Genomic DNA, 21,471 nt, shown 5'->3' on the forward strand with positions numbered 1-21,471 from the left:
ATGTGATCAGGGCTGCAAGTTGGGGAGCCCGGGCAAGGGAGGCCCAAGGCTTCCTTGTGAGACTCGGAGTAGCACTCCTGCTCCCGCTGGCCCACAAGCAACGATCTGCTCTCCACTTACAACAGTGCCTCTATCGCTTAGTTTAGTCTACTGAATAAAGGCATCTGAGAGTTCTGGTCACGGGTATTATATTACAATAGTTCCCTCATGGCAACAATGGCAGATTACAATTACTGTAGCGGTTAAGACTTACTTGCATTTACTATAGACCTAGTCTCTCTTTTTATTTTGCTAATCATAAACCAAACAAGGTGCTAAATGGAATTCCAACTAGACATCACACCCAAAACACTACCCTGCCTTTCTTTCACAGGTGATTTGCATTTCCACTATTTTCTGCATTTTTTATTTAATTTGAGGAGCTAGATAGTTCTATGACTTGTTCTTAGGCTTAGCTTCTTTCATGTGAGAAAACTACTTTCTGTAGTGATAGCATTTCATTTTTTACCATCAAAGTAAAACGGGAGAATTCTAGGCAGGATTGCTCTGCAACACTGGTTCTCCATCAATACATAGTGGAATGAGAGTGGGAGACAGATGCAATCATACTTGAGATTTCCCAAGTGGATACTGATTTCAGCTGTGTCCTTGTAGGGAGCTACTGAGTGGACTGGACACCAAGCACTTCCCCACAGGGAAGGAAAGAAAATCACAAGACTCGACCTGAATTGCTCTTACACACTTTCTAGTGGCCAGTCATGAGGCGTTTTTACACTGCAGGAGTGCAGCTGAATGTAAATGCACAAGTCTTCCTCTGACAGCTGCATTCCATAGTTTAAGCAGGCCCAGATTCCAGGAACCAACAGCGCTGTAGACCTATGAAAATATGGTTCTACAATTCTGTTGTAGGATTGAGAGAGCTGGTTTCAGTGCTGTAAACATAGGAAGATGGTCCCTTGCATTTGCTTTCTGAGTCCCTGTAGTCAAATCAGAGTCCGAGTGTAAAAGCAGGAGACCAGCGCACGGAGGTCACCTCCCAAAACAGAATGTGGCGTTAGCCCATTTGCTGCTGAAGCCCTCATCCATGCCTTTGTTACCTCCAGACTCGACTATTCTAATGCTCGCCAGGCCGGCCTCCCACCTAGCAGCCTCCATAAACTTGAGTGCATCTAAAACTCTGCTGCCCGTATCCTAACTCACACCAAGTCCCTCTCACCCCCCTCATTCCTGTGCTTGCTGATGTTGGCTCCGGGTCCGACACCTTGATTGAAAAATTCTCACTGTTGTGTTCAAATCCCTCCACGGCTTCGCCCCTCAGGAATTCCCTCCTTAAACCTCACCACCTCTCTATCCTCCATTAAGTCGCCCCTTAAAACCGACCTCTTTGACCAAGCCCTGTCCGAATATCTCTTTATGTGGCTCGGTGTCAAATTTTGTCTGATAATCACTCCTATGAAGCACCTTGGAACTTTTTATTACGTTAAAGGTGCTATATAAATGCAAGTTGTTGATGTTGTGGTAAAAGCTCATGTTAAGCAATATAGGCCTGATAGCAGCTCCTCTGCCGACTCTCTCAGCCAGAGGTACTATGTAACGTGATATAAAAATAAATGCCTTCAAAATCAAGAAGCAAAACAAAAGCACAGAAATCCCTCAAAGCAGTGATATGTTTGTCTCCATGGGTTACATTTACTGAAAATAAAACAGAAACATCCTCCAACGTATAAAATTAATATCCGTGGCTGTACGCCAGGATGAACTGTGATCAACGGCAACTTTTAAATGCTTAACTACCAGCTAGGTAAACCACAATTTTTAATTACTTCACTGTAGAAATGAATCCAAGTTTAGATAAAAGTGATTCATAATTATAGCTTCCAGGCATGATGTTAGCTGCTAAGATTGTTACATAACCATTTATTATTTACCATGGACCGACAGACATTCCATTGCACAATTAAATGAAGCCTCGGTGTCAAGCTCTGAGGTATAATTGCAGACTATACAACAAAAGGTTAAAACTGCACAGGAAAAGCTGGAGTGTAATGGACCAAAAAAAACCCTAATTTAAATGTAATTTATGCACAGGACACCCAATGCTAATTGTTGGCTGGAAATCATATATTCAACCTACCAGTTTGTGGAATGTGAGAAATCCAGTCTGTAAGTTGCTGCCTATTGCTGAAGGGTTTGAGGATTATTATTTTTTTTTGGGGGGGGGGGTGGGGGAGGAGTTCTAAACCTGTAATATTGCGAGAAACAATCGGGGATGTAAGGCCTCACAGCTCACCAAGCCTCTCTGTGTCAGATGTATTTAACTCTTCTTAGCATAGTTAATATCCCAAAAGAAAAATACCGCACAAGGGTTGGACTCATCTTCCTCAACGCTTCTCTCGAGCTGCTCCATTTAGCAGGCTCTGGGGTCAAGTACTTGAGCTCCAGAGCCTGAAGGCTGCTGTCACTCCCCCTTCTTTACACCTCAAAAAATACCCAGCATAACAGGTGAGTATGAAAATGACGATGACACAATTAGCTGACGAAATTATGATGATTATTATTATTTTGCAATGGCTACTTGCAGTTCATTTTAGCAGTAGGATGACACGGCGAAAGGCAGGCGGGGGAGATGCAGTTAACGAACGGGGATGGGGTGTGAAATGACAAAACAAAAGATGGCATCTTTTCAATATGCTTCAGTTTATTGGGACAACGTCTCCTCGCAGTGGAAATATTGTCTGGCACTTACTTCAGCGTTGCACAATCACATTTCTTTCCGCCATGTTTTGGTGAGTGAGGGGAGGGAGGATTGTGGTTTAAAGGGGCCGCCCGGTGCTCGGCCGCCCACAGCAGCAGCTCTCTCTCCTCCACTGGGCCTGCGCTCTGCGGGACAGTGCAGTTGGTGCAGGCTGGCGACCTCAAGTGCCCTTTGCATGAGTATCCATCGGATAATGCACAGGTAGCATGCGCTGTGTGCAACCTATAGGATTGCACAGGCAGCATTTAGTGTATAGTCTATAGAAATATACAGATTGCAGAGGGTGGTTGCAGTTTATAGGATTATGTGCATACAATCTATAGGAATATACAGCAGATGGCGTCTGTAGTATTTAAGACTTATAGAGTTTATAGGATTTTATACAATCTATAGGAATATACAACAGATGGCGTCTGTAGTATTTAAGACTTATACAGGTACAGAGTTTATGGGATTGTATACAAGCGTCTGTAGTATTTAAGACTTATACAGAGTTTATGGGATTGTATACAATCTACAGAATACACTATAGGAATATACATAATAGTTTGTAGTATTTAAGATTTATGCACAGTACAATATGATCCTAGATGTTTTACCCATTCATAGCCAATGGGTGGAAAATGTAATCCCTTTATTTACGATATATAGTATTAAGGTGACCATATTTTCTAAACCAAACCTGGAGATGCACCGGGTAGAAGCACAGCAAAGTAGGCAAAACGGAAAATGTAGGCTGCGTAGCGAGGCGAATTTTTTTGGCAAATATATTTTAACAGTTGCCGATAATACACTACAACTGCAAAACGAATGTGCATATAATTACCGCAGATGTGACGTCAGACACCATTTATAAATAATACAATAACACTGTTCAGTCCATTGATCTGAAACTGTGATTATGTCTAACAGTATGATATGCATATATTCCAATGAATATGGCTCCAGTCTATTCGGGGGTGAGTTTCGTGAACCGGGGACTCTTCCGGGGACACAGTACCTCATCCAGGGACTGTGCCCAGAAAACGGGGACGTATGGTCACCCTAATAGTATTCAGCATTAAACAGTGCACAACGAGCACATCATGTCTATGGAAAATGTGCAACATAGATTTACTAGGATGTAAACAAGGCTGAGAAGTTACAGGTATTAAGAAACTTGAGAAGTTAGGGAATAAAACAAAGATGCTAAACAAAAAAAACATAAAATGCTGGAAACACTCAGCAGGTCAGTCAGCATCTGTGGAGAGAATGGGCAAGTTAATGTTTCAGGTGTAAATCCTAAGTCTGAACTGGAAAATAACTACAGATGAGCAACATTTAAAAGAAAAAAATGGGAGATGTTTAAATGACTGTAGTGATGTTAACAGGAGACAATATGAGCCATTATGAAATGAAATGTCTGTCCTAAATCCAGAACAAGATGAAAGTATTCTAAGCTTTCAGTCAAGTCTTCCTCACTGCTGTACTATACACCCGTGCATTACACTTGTACAAGTTGTAATTGGCTCTGTATAAATTAGTTCAAATCTCCCTTCATTAGAAATATTCAGCAGTTGTTTAAGACTTTTTATATGATTCAGCAGGGAAATTGACAGGGCCTCCTTCAGAGCTGTAAACTTCTATAGCAGTTATCCTTTTCAGAAAAAAGTCACTCTTTTCAAACTCCTTTCCTAAGGCACATACCACTGCAGTCAGAAGTGTGGGTGTGACTTGTTTCAAGGCTTCTGCTAATGTTACTGTGGAAGCAAACTTGAGGGTGAAATTCCTGTTAATGAAAAACAGAAGAATGCCTGTTTTACTCCAGAATTACCCACTTAAAAAAAAACACACTCGGTACCTGCACTTTTCAAAGCTGCACGTTCCTGGGTCGGTCATTAATAGAGGGAAAAGTATGCATGCTCCTATTTATCAGCAAAGGTGGAAATTCACCCTTCAGTTATGTGAGAAGTATTGAGCGGACTTATCTTCTCAAGGGTAATTAGGGATGGGCACTAAATGCAGGCCTAGCCAGCCAGCGACGCCCACATCCTATCAATGAATAATAATAAAAACATTCTTTCCCTCTCAAAGGTATCCTCTAATTGCCATTCTCTCCCTCTTTGATGGCCCATCTAGAAATGAGAGCTCAGCATGGACGCTTATCCTATTAGTCCATGGTGCAGCACATCTGTTATCACCGACAAAGTGCCACCAGGATGCCTGGCTTAAGCACCCAACAACAGGACCCGGTCACTGGATTACGTGACGTAGTAATCTTGGTTGTATTTTCAGTTACTTGTATAGAACCATCATTCAGCAACACAGTGAAATTAATTTTCATCCTGGTGATAACATTTCAAAATTATAAAATACAGATCTAGTTCAGAAGATAGGCACAGATAAACACCCCTTCAGACATTTAATCTCATGATCTGGAAATAGTATCCCTACCATTTTCCTGTTACTATCTAGCTTTTTTCTAAATGACTCCAGGCCTCAACCATCCCTCCTGTCCCAACCATTGAATATCCACTGTATAAACAAATATTTCTTGATCTGTCCTAAATTTGCCCTTTACAACCCTGCAGATTCTTTGATTATTTTGGTGATAATTCATCATTGAAATTAATTCACCACAGATATTATATAATATACTGCAGTTTTGATTAAACTCACTTTCAAGCTCAAACTCTTTAGGCCTGTTAATATTTGCAGCAAAGTCAATCATCCATCAGTTTATCCTGACCTTATGGTTGAACACTAAATACAAACTTAGCCAAAAGTCATTGTACACTAAATGAAGCCAAATTCACACTTTAATTTATTTCATCCTCATTTTTTTCCCCAACCAAATAAATTTATTATTTGCTTAGCACTTAAGACCGAAACCTCATTTCAAAGTTGGTTTCAGTAGTGTAATATCTGACAGCCATTTCTATAAAGCATGACTTGAACAAGTAGGTCCAATGTGACAGTGCAAATATGCATTAATGCAATTCTTCTCTTCTTAGGCAGTGTCAGGGTGGTGGCTCAATGGGCTTGCTCTAACGATTCACCACAGTGAACTTCCCATATTAGCTAAGCTGCAGGGGTGAATGGGTATGAAGTGCTTTCCAACAGGAAATCATAGGTTACAGTACAAAATACCAGGATGAGAGGTTTTATTTATGTGAAACAAGAGAAACTGAATTCTTCATGCTAGAAGAGAAAAAGACTTGCAGTTATGTAGTGCCTTTCACGATCACCAGATGTTCCAAAGTGCTTTGCAGCCAATGAAGTACATTGAGTCATTTTATTGTAATGTGATAATGACCAGATAATCTGTTTGTGATGTTGATTGAGATCTGATTAATAAGTTCAATTTTGAACTTATTAATGTAGAGAAAAACTACATTTAATAATTTATTAGAAAAAGGTGGTGCCAGAAGACTGGCTGATAGCTAACATAATACCTATATTCAAGGGGGATAGAACATGTCCAGGGAATGATAGACCAGTCAGCTTAACAGGTGGGAAAAATGGAATCCCTACTAAAGGAGAAAATTGAACATCTAGAAACCAAAAATATAAAGACTAGTCAGCATGGATTTCAAAAGGGAAAGTCTTGCTTGACCAGCCTCATTGAATTTTTTGAAGAGGTAAGAGAGAGCAATGGTAATGCAGTAGATGTAATTTATCTAGATTTTCAAAAGGCCTTTGATAAGGTAACCCATAATAGACTGATGAACAAGGTCAGAGAATGCAGTCACGGGACAAGAGGCAGAATGGATAGCTAGCTGGCTTCAAGACAGAAGGCAGAGAGTAGGGGTAAAGAGTAGTTATTCACAGTGGCAGAAGGTGGCTAGTAGTGTTCCGCAAGGATCAGTGCTGGGACCACTGTTCACAAATAATTTATATTAATGTTTTAGACTTTGGAATCAAAAACACAATTTCTAAATTTGCAGATGACACCAAATTGGGGTGGGGGGTGGGGTGGGGGTGATAGTCAATAGAGGATGACTGCAACAAATTACAGGACATTAATAAACTTACAGAATGGGCATATAATTGGCAAATGAAGTTCAACACAGATAAATGCGAGGTATTACATTTTGGCAGGAAGAATAGGGAGGTCACATATTGGAGGGTGCAAGTCTAGGTGGGGTAGAGGAACACGGGGATCTCAAAATCACAAAGTTGCGACACAGGTTAGCAAGGCCATAAAAAAAGCAAATGTAAGAAGTCACACAACACCAGGTTATAGTCCAACAGCTTTATTTGAAATCACAAGCTTTCGGAGCGCTGCTCCTTCTTCAGGTGAAGTGGAGAAATGCATAAAGACACAGCTTATATAGTCAGAGAATCATGTCAGATGTTTACAGGTAACCTTTCCAACTGCCATTTATCACACCTCGGCAGAGAGATAATCACAGCAGTCAAGAGTTTCTCCCCGGAGCGGAGAAACTACGCCATGTTCTTCGCAGCCTTCAACATGTCATCGATGACGACGAACACCTCGCTAAGGCCATCCCCACGCCTCCACTACTCGCTTTCAAACAGCCGCCTAACCTCAAACAGACCATCGTTCGCAGCAAATTACCCAACTTTCAGGAGAACAGCGACCACGACACCACACAACCCTGCCACAGCAACCTCTGCAAGACATGCCAGATCATCAACGCAGATACCATCATCACACGTGAGGACACCACCCACCAGGTACATGGTACATACTCATGTGACTCGGCCAACGTTGTCTACCTCATACGTTGCAGGAAAGGATGCCCCAGAGCATGGTACATCGGCGCGACTATGCAGACACTGCAACAACGGATGAACGGACACCGCGCAACAATCACCAGGCAGGAGTGTTCCCTCCCAGTCGGGGAACACTTCAGCAGTCAAGGACATTCAGCCTCCGATCTTCGGGTAAGCATTCTCCAAGGTGGCCTTCGAGACACACGACAACGCAAAATCGTCGAGCAGAAACTGATAGCCAAGTTCCGCACCCATGAGGACGGCCTCAACAGAGAGCTTGAGTTCATGTCACACTACATGTAACCCCACCTGACGCAGGGTCATCCAGACTCGAGTCGACATTGGCTTGTTCTCTCTACACAGATGCGGCCGGACCTGCTGTGATTTCCAGCCCAAAAAAATGTTTTTTGTTTTTCATACAGACCCCAGCATCTGCAATATTTGACCCCTTGTGACCCCACCTCATTGTTCTTTGATGTAATGTTTCCCTGACTGACCTGTTTGGACACCATTCACACCTTTGACTGCTGTGATTATCTCTCTGCCGAGGTGTGATAAATGGCAGTTGGAAAGGTTACCTGTAAACATCTGACATGATTCTCTGACTATATAAGCTGTGTCTTTATGCATTCTCCACTTCACCTGACGAAGGAGCAGCGCTCCGAAAGCTTGTGATTTCAAATAAAGCTGTTGGACTATAACCTGGTGTTATGTGACTTCTTACATTTGTCCACCCCAGTCCAACTCCGGCATCTCCACACCATAAAAAAAGCAAACCAAGCACTTGGATTTATTTCTCGAGGGATAGAATTGAAAAGTAGGGAAGTTATGCTAAACCTGTATCGAACCTTGGTTAGACCACTGCGTGCAGATCTGGTCGCCATATTATAAAAAGGATATAGAGGCACTGGAGAGGGTGCAGAGGAAGATTGACAAGGATACCAGAAATGCAAGGGTATACATATCAGGAAAGGATGAACAGGCTAGGTCCCTATTCTCTTGAAAAAAAGCTGAGGGGTGACCTAATAGAAATCTTTAAAATTATGAAAGGTTTTGAGAGTGGATAGAGAGAATGTTTCCACTTGTAGGGAAGAGCATAACTAGAGGCCATCTCTGAAATGATTTGATAAGAGTGATGGTTGAAGAGGTTGCCACTTTTGGGGGGAAATCAAAACAAAGGGCCATAAATATAAGACAGTCACCAAGAAATCCAATCGGGAATTCAGAAGAAACTTCTTCACCCAGAGTGGTGAGAATGTGGAACTCGCTATCACAGAATGGTTAAAGCAAATAGTATAGATGCATTTAAGGGGAGGCTAGAGAAGCAAATGAGGGCGAAAGGAATATAGAGAGTTATGCTGATAGATTTTGATGAGGAAAGACGGGAGGAGGCTCAAGTGGAGCATAAACGCCGGCATGGACTGGTTGGGCTGAATGGCCTGTTTCGGTGCCATACATCCTATGTAACTACCTCCGCTGGTCAGTGAGGCAGGGAATAAATTTAAGATCAGCAGAAGAACAAAGGAATAGATTAATATAGTTTTTACACATAATTAGGAAATGGAAGGCACTGAGAAAAAGTGGTGGAAGCAAAATGCGTAATAGCTTTTAAAAGGGAAGTGGATAAATATTTGAAAAAGAAACATTTTAAAGGGTATGGGAAAGCACAGGGAAATGGGACTAAGTGGTTAGCTCTTTCAGAGAGACTAGACAGGCACACTCAACTCAAATGGTCTCCTTTGGTGCTGTAAAATTCTACATATCACAGTTGTACATCTCCTTGCAACTGTCTCAATATCACAGGCCTGGAAATTGGCCCCTCATAATGAGCGCCATTTTTATGACCAAGAATGATAGGAAACATAGGAACAGTAGATGACCAGTCAGCCCCTCGAGCCTGTTCCGCCATTCAATGAGATCATGGCTGATCTGCGATCTAACTCCATATACCCACTTTTGGCCCATATCCCCGAATACCTTTGGTTAACAGGAAGCTATCAATCTCAGATTTAAAATTAACAATTGATCTAGCATCAATTGCCATTTGCAGAAGAGTTCCAAACTTCTACCACCCTGTATTTAGAAGTGTTTCCTAGCTTCACTCCTGAAAGGTCTGGCTCTAATTTTTAGACTATGGCCCCTAGTCCTAGAATCTCCAACCAGTGGAAATAGATTCTCTCTACCCTATCTGTTCCCTTTAATTAATCTTGAAAACTTCCTTTAGATCACCCCTTAACCTTCTTAATTCTAGGCAATACAAGCCTAATATGTGTAATCTCTCATCGTAACTTAACCCTGCAAGTCCGGGTATCATTCTGGTAAACTTACGCTGCAATCCCTCCAAGGCCAATATATCCTTCCCAAGCTGTGGTGCCCAGAACTGCTCACAATACTCCAGGTGTGGTCTAACCAGGGTTTTGTACAGCTGCAGCATAACTTCTACCCCCTTGTATTCTAGTCCTCTAGATATAAAGGCCTGCATCCCATTAGCCTTTTTGATTATTTTCTGTACCTGTTCATGACATTTTAATGATCTATGTACCTGGACCCCCGTCTCTTTGGACCTCCACTGTTTTTAGCCTTTCACCATTTAGAAAGTACCCTGTTCTATCATAGAAACATAGAAGGCAGGAGTAGGCCATTTGGCCTCTCGAGCCTGCTCCGCCATTCAATGACATCATGGCTGATCATCCAAATTCGGTACCCTGTTCCTGCCTTCTCTCCATATCCCTTGATCCCTTTAGCCTTAAGAAATATATCCAACTCCTTCTTGAATATATTTAATGAATTGGCATCTACTGCCTTCTTTGGCAGAGAATGCCACAGGTTCACCACTCTCTGGGTGAAGAAATTCCTCATCTCTGTCCTAAATGGCTTACCCCTTATCCTTAGACCTCTGGTTCTGGACTCCCCCACCATCAGGAACATCCTTCCAGCATCTAGTCTGTCTAGTCCTGTTAGAAAGTTATAAGTTCCGATGAGATCCCCTCTCATTCTTCTAAACTTCAGCGAGTACAAGCCCAATCGACCCAATCTCTCCTCATACATCATTCCTGCCATCCCAGGTATCAGCCTGGTGAATCTGCACTGCACTCCTTCCATGGCAAGAACATCCTTCTTCAGATAAGGCAACCAAAACTGCACACAATACTCATAAGGTGCGGTCTCACCAAGGCCCTGTATAACTGCAGCAAGACATCCTTGTTCCTGTACTCAAACCCTCTCACTACGAAGGCCAACATACCATTTGCCTTCTTAACCGCCTGCTGCACCTGCATGCTTACTTTCAGCAACTAGTGCACAAGGACGCCCAGGTCTCGTTGCACTTTCCCTTCTCCCAATCTATTGCCATTCAGATAATAATCTGCCTTCCTGTTTTTGACACCAAAGTGGATAACCTCGCATTTATCCACTTAATATTGCATCTGCTATACTTCTGCCCAAATCATACTGGAGTTTCTCGGCATCCACCTCACAGCACACATGCCCACCTAGCTGTCTGTCCTGTTTATGTCTTAAGTGGATGACCTCACATTTGCTGATATTGAAATCCATTTACCACAGTTTTGCCAATTCACATAATCTGTCACTATTCCTTTGTAATTTTATGCTTCCATCTACAATGCCATAATGATAGGAATTTCCAGGACCAGAAAAGAACATTACAACCCATCTGGCTGGTGTCAATGTTCAAAAAAATACCATGCCATCATATCCTCTCAATCGCTCCCATACCTTGCAATTGTTTCTTTCACCAAAAACTATCCATCTCCCTTTTGAATTTCATCACTATCCAGCTGCACTATCTCCCTGTTCCACACATTCCACCAGCTAAACAAAGTAAGGATTGGTGCTAGTGTTTGATTTTGGGTGTAGGGGGCTAGGAAAAAGCAGCAGGAATAGGGAAGAGAAACACACACAATATCAAAGAGGGGGGTGAGAAATGGTCTAAAATTGAGGACTTCTTAAAAAGAACAATTTGATATATTGATATACAATGTCTGATCAGTACTGTACTGTTTCTCCTCCCCCAATGTCACCAAAAGACTGGCTGGTTCAATGACAAGCCAAATAAGCAAACAGCTTGGCTCTCACGACCAATCAGCAAAACTCTTATTCTGATACTTCAGTAATGGTAATCGGGATCAATAAACATGGAATACTGCAAATGAATCATTGGAAAAATTGTAGACAAAATGCACAGAAAGCAACAAAACTGTAATACACACTATTTCAAACAGGTTTATTAGCATAGCGATTCCTTGATTTTATTAGTCCTCTCTGCACATCTGGATGGCATACAGTTCCGCCTGTACGTGATAGTTCATCATTGTAGATCACTTGCTGCTGGACAAAACTACAAAATAACATTTTACATTTTAAAAACGTTTGCCATTTTATTTGCAACTATTTTAAATACAAAGAATATAGACGGATATATTTCCCATTTATAATTTCATGTAAACAAAAGTAGCAGAAATGTATACAACAGATTTTTTTTCCCTCCAATCTGACCGGTCAATGAATTAAATGGTAGTTTGTGTATTACTGATTAAAAGTTCGTGCTAATTCATACTAACTAAAGCTCAAACTCTTTAGACCTGTTAACACTTGCAGTAAAGTCAATCATCCATCAGTTTCTCCCGACCCTGTGGTTGAACACTGAATAAAAATTTCAAAACATGGTCCCAATGCATTTCCAGAGGCATCAGTTTAGTACAGGATATAACTCGGCTCTGAGGTGGGGGGTTTTTTGTAGTGAAAAAATCTTCATAATTTATTTGGGATGGGGAGAAATGGGGAAAAAAAGAAAAAGCAAGTGATTGTGAAACCAATAATTCCCCCATTTTCTACACATGGTTTAAGCGGCATTAAGGGCACTCTCATAAAAGGTGGCATGTCGCTGTGTCAGACAACTGAACCCCTGTGCTTTAGAGTACATGTCACAATCACATTTTCAAAAACTGCACAGCCTATTGCTGAAATTACTGACACTGACTGGATACCATGTTCCTTTCCTTCCCCCATTTTATTTCTTGTACATGGTTAAGTTAATCAGAATAGCAGTTGTTGGAACTGTGTGCAACATTTTTTTCCTGTTGTGGTTGTTGTTGAAAAAGTAGTCTGTAATGAGCATTAATCATTATCTTCTTCTTCTTCTTCACTGTCCTCAATTCCCTCACTGTCTTCCTGATCCTCCTCCTCCTCTTCCGTCTCGGGAATATCCCACTGTGGATGAGTTTCTGGTACTTGCTTTGCCTCTTGGACTTCAAACTAAATAGAAAGACAAACAAAATCATGCAGGTTGAAACTCATTAAATACAAAGCAGCAGAACACTACAGATAAACAGAAATAATTCCCTAACTGCAAGAGTGATTTTTAACAAGTAACCTTGAATGGAAAGCAAGATTTCAGCAGATTTGAGTCAAGTCTGTCTTCAATTCCCTTGTAGAATTTCACCTCCTTTGAGGAGCACAATGACACAGTCATTCTCTGACCCCCTCCCTCCCCAGTCAAATACAGGAAACTTTGGTTTATCCGGAGGTTAACTGTCCGGAATGCTCGAGCCACCGGCAAAAATCAGGAGCCGTTTCGTTAGGTTTTTTTTCTTTTCGTTGCTTTTTTTTCCCCCACCAGTCAGGCTCTGCAAGGTCTCGCTGAAGCTGTTGCTAAGCTACAGAGACACTTGCAAGGTACGGCCGACTGTTTAGAAGCTGTTGGGTTTGTTGCCAGATACGGAGCTCAAAATCTCCGTATGTTTCAACATTAGCGCTGGTTTGTCCGGCAGTTTTGATGGGACGGCAACAGCTCGGTCCCGTCGGTGCCGGATAGCACAAAGTTTCCTGTAGTACAATTTTCAGGTAACTCCTAATTCTCTCTTCCTTCCTCTCTCCCCACCCAACCCCTGAAATCTTTCCCTATTCATGCAATACCATTAAGGTCATCTGAACTTTCTTGTTCCTTCTCGATTTAAAAAAAAATTCTAGCTCTAATTAATGAATGTAGAATTTTCTCCTCAATATAAATATATTTCATTGCTGGGAATATACCAGAATGGCTATTAATGGTTTACATCCAATTTTCCTAGGACAGTACATTAGCATAATTAGGTGCAGATTTGGATGGGGCTAATGAGCAAGCTAGTGGTAGGAGCAGAAAATAGTGCGTAAGTGAAATTTAAAAGGTTGGGGACAATTGAAGGGGAGTGTCACAATAGGAAGACAAAAATTCTAAGACTCCAGTCTCAGAAAGCAGCTCAACCTGACCTTTGCCAAGACTGAAGTTGTACAGACTTAAGTAAAGGCAGCCAAAATTGAAGGGAAAGGGAATCCAAGGTGTAGCTATGAGTCTGCAGGCAAGTGATGGAGCAGCTCAACACCCAGCCCTCTTTGATGGCTGCCAGAGGTGGATGTGAGGAATTGTGCTGTCTGTGGCATCATTCCCATAGGTTAGCATTGCAGCATGCCTGCAAGGACATGTAGCCAATTTCAGGCCACAGCTGAACATTATGGTTACCGTGTGCATTAGCCCTACGCTGCATGGTAGCTTCAGATGGCTCAGCCTCTTTGCTGACCCAGACCCCAAAAAGACAGTTAACCATGGTCATCATCAGTTAGTTGTGCCATGGCCTGCAGAAATGGACACAGGCATCTTGACAGGTGCAGCTGATCACATGATCCATCTTTGATACAGTGCCACTGGCTGTGATCAAGGGGCTTCGTGGCAGCCAAAGTGAGACATGTTCACCTGTCTGCAGTTGTGACTGTGTGGACACCAGTGGGTGGGCACAGAACAGCTTCAAGCAGCCTGGCATCTCTCTTCCAAACATATCAGATAGGGGACTGCCATTAGGAAGCCCACTGCTGCCAGTAGCAGTGCTGGGAGAAAATAAACAATGAATTGGCGTAACGACTCACGAGAGCATATACCCAACAGCAGAAAAGCGGCTCAATACACACTTAAAATACACCCATCTTTATATTACTATATATATCCTCTCCAGTGAACTTACCACCATCCAACAGCCCTGACCTCTCGTTTCAAATCTGCATTTTGTCTAGTCTCCATGCTAGAGAGGTGGGATTGGCATGCAGGACCAACACACTCTCAAATTAATATTACAATGAGGCAGATGCTTCCACTACTGCTTATTCCAACCCACCGGAAAATGCATCAAGATGCAAACTCGTCGCATATCTGGCAAGACAGGACTTCTGCCCATTTTTGTGTTACAGCTATTGCAATACAATCCATAAATTAGAGGTAGCAAAATCTGGGTTATACAGTCCATTTCATCCTATGACTGCTCAACTCAGTAAGAGACAGCCGATCAGGACTATCTTTCAGTGTTGATTTTACAATCCGTGACAGTTAAGAAGCACTGAAGCATTTCTCTCTCTTAGCAGCTATAAATGGAGATAAAATTAGCAATTTGGGGTTTTATAAATCGAGTAGAGGGGTAATAGTAAATTTATCCAAGGCAGTGGGGCAACAGTTAAAGTTGTGTACGCAATTTTAGGTTGCCCATCATATAACAGATAATAAAGTCACAAGAGTCTACAGTGTAAATTCACCAAGACAGTGCCAGGGATGGGATACAGTAATAAAATGACAGATTTGAAATACTGATATTTTCACTGGAGCAGAGGAGAAGAGGAGAAGATTGAATATAGGTTTTTAAATTTATGCAGGGTTTTGATAAGAGTGAATAGGGAAAGAGAAATCAAATCGGGAATTTTAGAAATTAAATAGGGAATTCAGGAGAAACTTCTTTACCCAGAGAGTGGTGAGAATGTGGAACTCGCTACCACAGGGAGTGGTTGAAGTGAATAGTATAGATGCATTTAAGGGGAGGATAGACAAGCATATGAGGGAGAAGGGAACATCAGAACATAAGAAATAGGAGGAGTAGGCCCTTCGAGCCTGCTCCGCCAATGAGATCATGGCTGATCTTCTGCCTCAACTCCATTCACCGGCCCTATCGCCATTATCCCTTGATGCCCTTACTAGTCAGAACACTATCGACTTCTGTTTTGAATATACCCAATGACTGAGCCTCCACAGCCCTCTGGGGTAGAGAATTTCAAAGATTCACCACCTTGTGTGAAGAAGTTTCCTCTCATCTCAGTCCTGAATGACCTACCATTTATCCTGAGGCTGTGGCCCCTGGTTCTAGACTTCCCAGCCAAGGGAAACATTCTCCCAGCATCCACCCCATCAAGCCCTGTAATAATTTTGTATGCTTCAATGAGACTCCCTCTCATTCTTCTGAATTCAAGAGAATACAGGCCTAGTTTACTCAATCTCTTCTCATACGACAGTCCCGCCATCCCAAGAATCAATCTCGTGAACCTTCGTTGCACTCCCTCTATGGCAAGTATATCCTTCCTTAGGTAAGGAGACCAAAACTGTACACAGTACTCCAGGTGTGGTCTCACCAAGGCCCTATATAATTGGAGTAAGACTTCTTTACTCCTGTACTCAAATTCTCTTGTAATGAAGGCCAGCATACCATTTGCCTTCCAAATGGCTTGCTGCACCTGCACATTCACTTTCAGTGACTCATGTACAAGGACACCCAGGTCCTTTTGAGCATCTGCATTCCCCAATCTTTCACCATTTAGGACTCTCCCTTTGTTTTTTCTACCAAAGTGGATAACTTCACATTTATCCACATTATATTCCATCTGCCATGTTCTCGCCTACTCAGAGCTGTCAAGATCCCCTTGAAGCCTCTTCACATCTTCACAACTGACACTGCCATTGAGCTTTGTATCATCAGCAAATTTGGAAATGTTACATTTAGTCCCCTCATCCAAATCATTGATATAGATTGTGAATAGCTGGGGCCCAAGCACCGATCCTTGCAGGACCCCATTAGTCACAGCCTGCCATCCTGAAAAAGACCAGTTTATCCCTACTCTTTGTTTTCTGTTAACCAATTCTCAATAGAGGGTTATGCTGATAAAGTTAGATGAGGAAGGATGGGAGGAAGCTCGAGTGGAGCATAAACACCGGCATGGACTGGTTGGGCCAAATGGCCTGTTTCTGTGCTGTATATCCTATGTAATCCTATGCAACTCCAGCGGAGTTAATCTACCAAGTAGAACAGGCACTGGAAGCCACATAGAAATTGTTAGAGCACAGGCAAGTAGCTACAGAAAGGCAAGAACACAGGAAAGCAACAATTTTTTTTTAATTTTTTTTTTTACCTTTAATGGCCTGATTAGATCTAAGCCCATGTAAGAATCTGACCTCAGAATCACAGAGTATTGATAATTGCCAGGTTTATATGGTGCAGAGAATTTCAATTCAATCTGGAAGGGGGGAAATGAGACAAGTTCAAATAAAAATTCCAGAGAATCATTAGCTGCAAAAAAAAAAAAATATTAAGACTTAATCAATATTTAGTGTTCAATATTTTCATAAAGGATATATGCCGATTTTCAACTTTCATGGCCGAACCAGGTACAGTATTAAACTCTCACAATGTTCGAGATCATCAATGTAAGTAATTCAACTGATTGTACTAATTCAACTGAACCAATTAACACTTTCCACATCATTAAACAAAAGAGATCAGCTCCATAAATAAAATAAATCCAGTTTGTGGTAGATATAAAGAATCCCACAAAAGGTTGTTCTTAAAAATTTTAATATTTTCCAGGAAACAGGCTGCTGCAGGCAGCTGTGCTGAGGGTTTAAAGTACAGCCAGAGTTTTACACATATTAATGTTTAAAAACCAGGAGCTTTCTAAACCCCCGTCAGAACTTCCCCCTCTCTCATTCCTTTGAAGCTTCATTCTCACCTGGTTATGAAATTAGAGCAAACCAACATAACAATGCTTTGAAGTTAAAAGCTGTCTATGAACTGAGACATTTCCTACTGTTGTTCTAGATGACAGCTACTTCGACACAACTTATGCTGAGCTGCACGTGTCTAGAAAAGGAAAACACTGCAACAGCACAATGAAAGCTAGTCTCTATAAATCTGGTATCAATGTCACTATGGAATCCATTGAGACCTACATAATAGGACTTTATTTTAAAAAGTGTTCAACATCTTCAACGTTTTAAAGTAATTAAACTGTTTACCTCCTCCTCGTCTTGAAGCGTACATACATGATATGGCATTGATATTAATGTGTGTTCTTTCCTGTCTGCGATGTAAAGCCACCACCACTCTTGTTTTTCCTGTCACAAAGAAAAGTTTACTGTAAAACACAAGTTCCTAAGGGGCTGGGATCGACAGTACAATTTCTCTTAAGGTGGCAATGTCAGTGAAACAGAAATGTTGATGCTCTTCTGAGATTTAGTCAAGTCACAAAATCAGGTCAGGGCAGAGTAAATGGCGATCTACTTTGCATTTAATCGCAGTATATTTGACGTAGGAAAAATCAGTGTCCAACTTCAATACACACGTACTGTGGGAGTTCGAGTTGCTTCGGAAAGATCCCAATATTGATATACATTGTGAAAACCACTAAGCAGACGGTCATATGAAAAACAACCTCATGGGCACGTAAATAAAGCCAGCAGCACTAACCCTAATGCTTTTAAAACACTGAAGTACACTCCCTCCTCTTGTATCTCATTCTCTCTGCAAAGTATTCAGGAACCTAGGCTTTACGCCACTGCCTTCTGAAGAACCTTCATTGCATTGACACATAGCAAAAGGTTCAAGGTTCCATATTACTATTGCCCATTTAGGCTCCTTAACACATATTAAACTTTACAGTTTTTAAAGTACAGTAATTGCTCATTTGTACCAAACCCAACGTAATTTTTAAACAATCTAAAATTTAAACCTGTGGAACAACTTGCATTTATTCAAGTGCCTTCAACATAGTCTGAAGGAAGGAGGCTGCCTGGTGGTGGAATCACAGCTCCTCCTACCCTTGGGGAAGATAGTTGTGTAAGGCAAAACCCAGAAGGTGCAGGAAGTGGACGGGGGGGGGGGAGGCGGAGCAAAAATTAAATATGCGCTGTTCTGTATAGATAACCATGTTTGGAGTTTTGTCTGGAAGAAGTTGAATACTTGGGGAAAAAAATATATACTTAAGAATGCATCTGTGGAGATGGTTAGCAGTATAAGAACATAAGAAATAGGAGCAGGAGTAGGCCAATCGGCCCCTCGAGCCTGCTCCGCCATTCAATAAGATCATGGCTGATCTGATCCTAACTGCCAATCCACTATCACAGAACCATCTCCTGCATCTAACAGAATTAGACACACGAAATAGGAGCAGGATCAGGCTACACGGCCCCTGGGCCCACTCCGCTACCCACAGGGCCATGACCGATCCGAACCTAGACTCATGTCCAAATTCCTGCCCACTCCCCGTAACCCTTAATTCCCTTTACTTCTAGGAAACTGTCTATTTCTGTTTTAAATTTATGTAATGATGTAGCTTCTACAGTTTTTTGGGGCAGCATATTCCATGGACCTACCACCCTCTGAGTCAAGTAGTTCCTCCTCATCTCAGTTTTGAAAGAGCAGCCCCTTATTCTAAGACTATGCCCCCTAGTTCTAGTTTCACCCATCATCGGGAACATCCTCCCCGCATCCACCCGATCCAACCCCTTCACAATCTTATATGTTTCAATAAGATCGCCTCTCATTCTTCTGAACTCCAATGAGTAGAGTCCCAATCTACTCAACCTCTCCTCATATGTCCATCCCCTCATCCCCGGGATTAACCGAGTGAACCTTCTTTGTACTGACTCGCGAGCAAGTATGTCCTTTCTTAAGTATGGACACCAAAACTGTACGCAGTATTCCAGGTGCGGTCTCACCAATACCATGTACAACTGAAGCAATACCTCCCTATTTTTATATTCTATCCCCCTAGCAATGAAAGCCAACATTCCATTGGCCTTCTTAATCACTTGCTGCACCTGCATACTAACTTTTGAGTTTCGTGCACCAGGACCCCCAGATCCCTTTGTACTTCAGTACTTTCCAGTTTCTTACCATTAAGATAATAACTTGCTCTACGATTTTTCCTGCCAAAGTGCATAACCTCACACTTTGAGAGACAGAGGAGCTCCACTCAATGCCGTGTATGTACTCAAATGATACCGCCAGATCACAGCACTGAATCTCAGCATTCTAATAGTATACACAACACAAATGATCAATGCTTCAATATGGACTTTGCACTAACCTCAGGAAAGTATAGAGTATGAACTGGGTGGGTAATCTTCGATTTGGTTTCAAGCAGGGCCCGTTCTCTTCTTTGGATACTTTGCTGCAGTGCTTCCCACTCCTATTTGAAAAGAGATAATGCATTAAATCATAACGTCATTTTCACATACAACATAGATAAGAACAAGTAGAATTTTATACATAATTCCGAACTGGTCTTTTATTTAAGTAAGTGGTACAAACGTCCCACTTCTTTCCCTGGGTTAGTTTCTTCGCTTCCAAGCCTGTGCCACAACTACAAACAAGAAAGACGATGGCCCGGCCTCTCCACTTCACAAATACAGGTCAGTGAACACACTTCCTCAGATGGAGATGTGCCTGGCATCCACTCAGTGCTCCCCAACAGCAAAATAGCCAAGATCAGAAATTCACAACTTCACTCCACCACTCAAGACACAGCTAGTTGGTGCTCCATTGCACTCTCTCACCATGTTGGCTAGGTACAGAAAATTTGGAGTCAGAAGAGGAGGAGGAGGGAGCAGAGAAGAGGGAGGGCACTGAAGGTGCTTTAACATATTTGAAGGCAAGTCCTTCGATAATCCATTCACAAAAAAAAAATTAACATAGAAGACTCACTCAAATGAAATCTACCAGGAAATCATCATGCTGCTATAAATGCTTACTGGTATTCATTTCAGTTTTGAACACTGCCATTAGCCCCTCTTTTTCAGAGGCAAAGATGTGGTTATACACAGGAAACCTTCACCACTAAGTTGGGCGTGAAGTTCTGCTGTAAGCATTTCCTGCAGATCATTTCCAGGATCAACGTTTATGTAAATCACACGAGCTAAACAAACAAACAACTTGGATTTATATAGCACCTCTGACATAGAATAATGACGCAAGGTGCCTCTGATGGAAAAATGGGTGCCGAGGCAAAGAGACATTGTAAGTCACCAGAAGCTTGGTCAAAGAGGCGGGTTTTAAGGAAGATCTCAAAAGAGGAGACGATAGTGCAGAGGCAGAGTTTAGGGAGGGACTTTCAGAGTGTGATGTCAACGTGGATGAAGGCATGGCTGCCAATGGTAGGGAGAAGGTGATAGAATGCACAAGAGGCTGGAGTCAGAGGAAGGAAAAGTTTGAGGGGTGGGGTTGGAGGACTGGAGATGGTTAGGGATAGGGAGGGGAGAGGCTAGAGAGAACAAAAATTTGAGGTGTTGGGGGACAGGGAGCTAATGTTAGTTAGCAAGGGCGGCTGTGAGGGACCAGCGGGATTTGGTGCAGGATGTGATAAGGGGCAGCAGAGTTTTGGGCAAACCTCAAAAGGTTCAATATATTCAAGTGAATTGTGGGTTATTTGTGCCAATTCTCTCCCCTCCTGAAAGAATCAACTCCTTACTGGGGTACAGTTCTAGTTACTTTCTATTACCTCGCTCAAGTGGCTGCTCTTCAGTTGCGAGCCAGACAGCGAGTGATGGCAGGCTTTTCAACCACAGGTGATACTACGGCTGACCTTCATCCTGTCGTCACCCATGTCCATACATAGGCACTTTCCAGCAGGTGTGCACTGGCCGATTCCCCCTATCCCAGCCAGAGGCACCGAGACTAACTGTAGTAACCTACTACTTTCCCAGCTCCCTCAGCACAGACCCAAGAGTCAAACCAGAAATCCTTTCAGTCTCCATGACTTTACCAACTGAGAAACCAGGAAATAGCAGCACTCTTCTGACCAAGGCTCAATAATAAAACTTTAGAATTAGGAAAAGACCATTAGGCCTACAAAGCCTTATCCTGTTCGATATCTACCCCACATACCTGCCCTCTCAATCTCTCTCCAAAACCACATCT

The 21,471-nt window shown here is 42.1% G+C and overlaps 2 protein-coding genes across 3 annotated transcripts in view; both read right to left on the reverse strand.

Moving 5' to 3' along the window:
* The window catches only part of scml4 (Scm polycomb group protein like 4), a 262,549-nt gene extending 259,621 nt beyond the window's left edge, over positions 1-2,928 (reverse strand). Inside the window, exon 1 of one of the 2 annotated variants that reach the window (XM_085997762.1) lies at positions 2,747-2,928. The gene's annotated coding sequence lies outside the window, so the exon portion shown is untranslated. The other variant, XM_085997763.1, reaches the window with a different exon arrangement.
* Positions 2,929-11,698: 8,770 nt separating this feature from the next.
* sec63 (SEC63 homolog, protein translocation regulator) overlaps positions 11,699-21,471 on the reverse strand; it is an 88,907-nt gene continuing 79,134 nt past the window's right edge. The window contains exons 18-21 of the mRNA XM_085997765.1: positions 19,643-19,744; positions 17,571-17,669; positions 16,688-16,792; positions 11,699-12,748 (exon numbers count right to left, since the gene is read on the reverse strand). Of these exons, the coding sequence (XP_085853891.1) occupies positions 12,611-12,748; positions 16,688-16,792; positions 17,571-17,669; positions 19,643-19,744 (444 nt within the window). The 3' untranslated portion in view covers positions 11,699-12,610. The remainder of the gene's footprint in view (positions 12,749-16,687; positions 16,793-17,570; positions 17,670-19,642; positions 19,745-21,471) is intronic.

Source organism: Somniosus microcephalus, chromosome 9 (genome assembly GCF_052327205.1).
Source record: "Somniosus microcephalus isolate GS21.2 chromosome 9, FLI_Smic_1.0, whole genome shotgun sequence".
Taxonomy (NCBI): domain Eukaryota; kingdom Metazoa; phylum Chordata; class Chondrichthyes; order Squaliformes; family Somniosidae; genus Somniosus; species Somniosus microcephalus.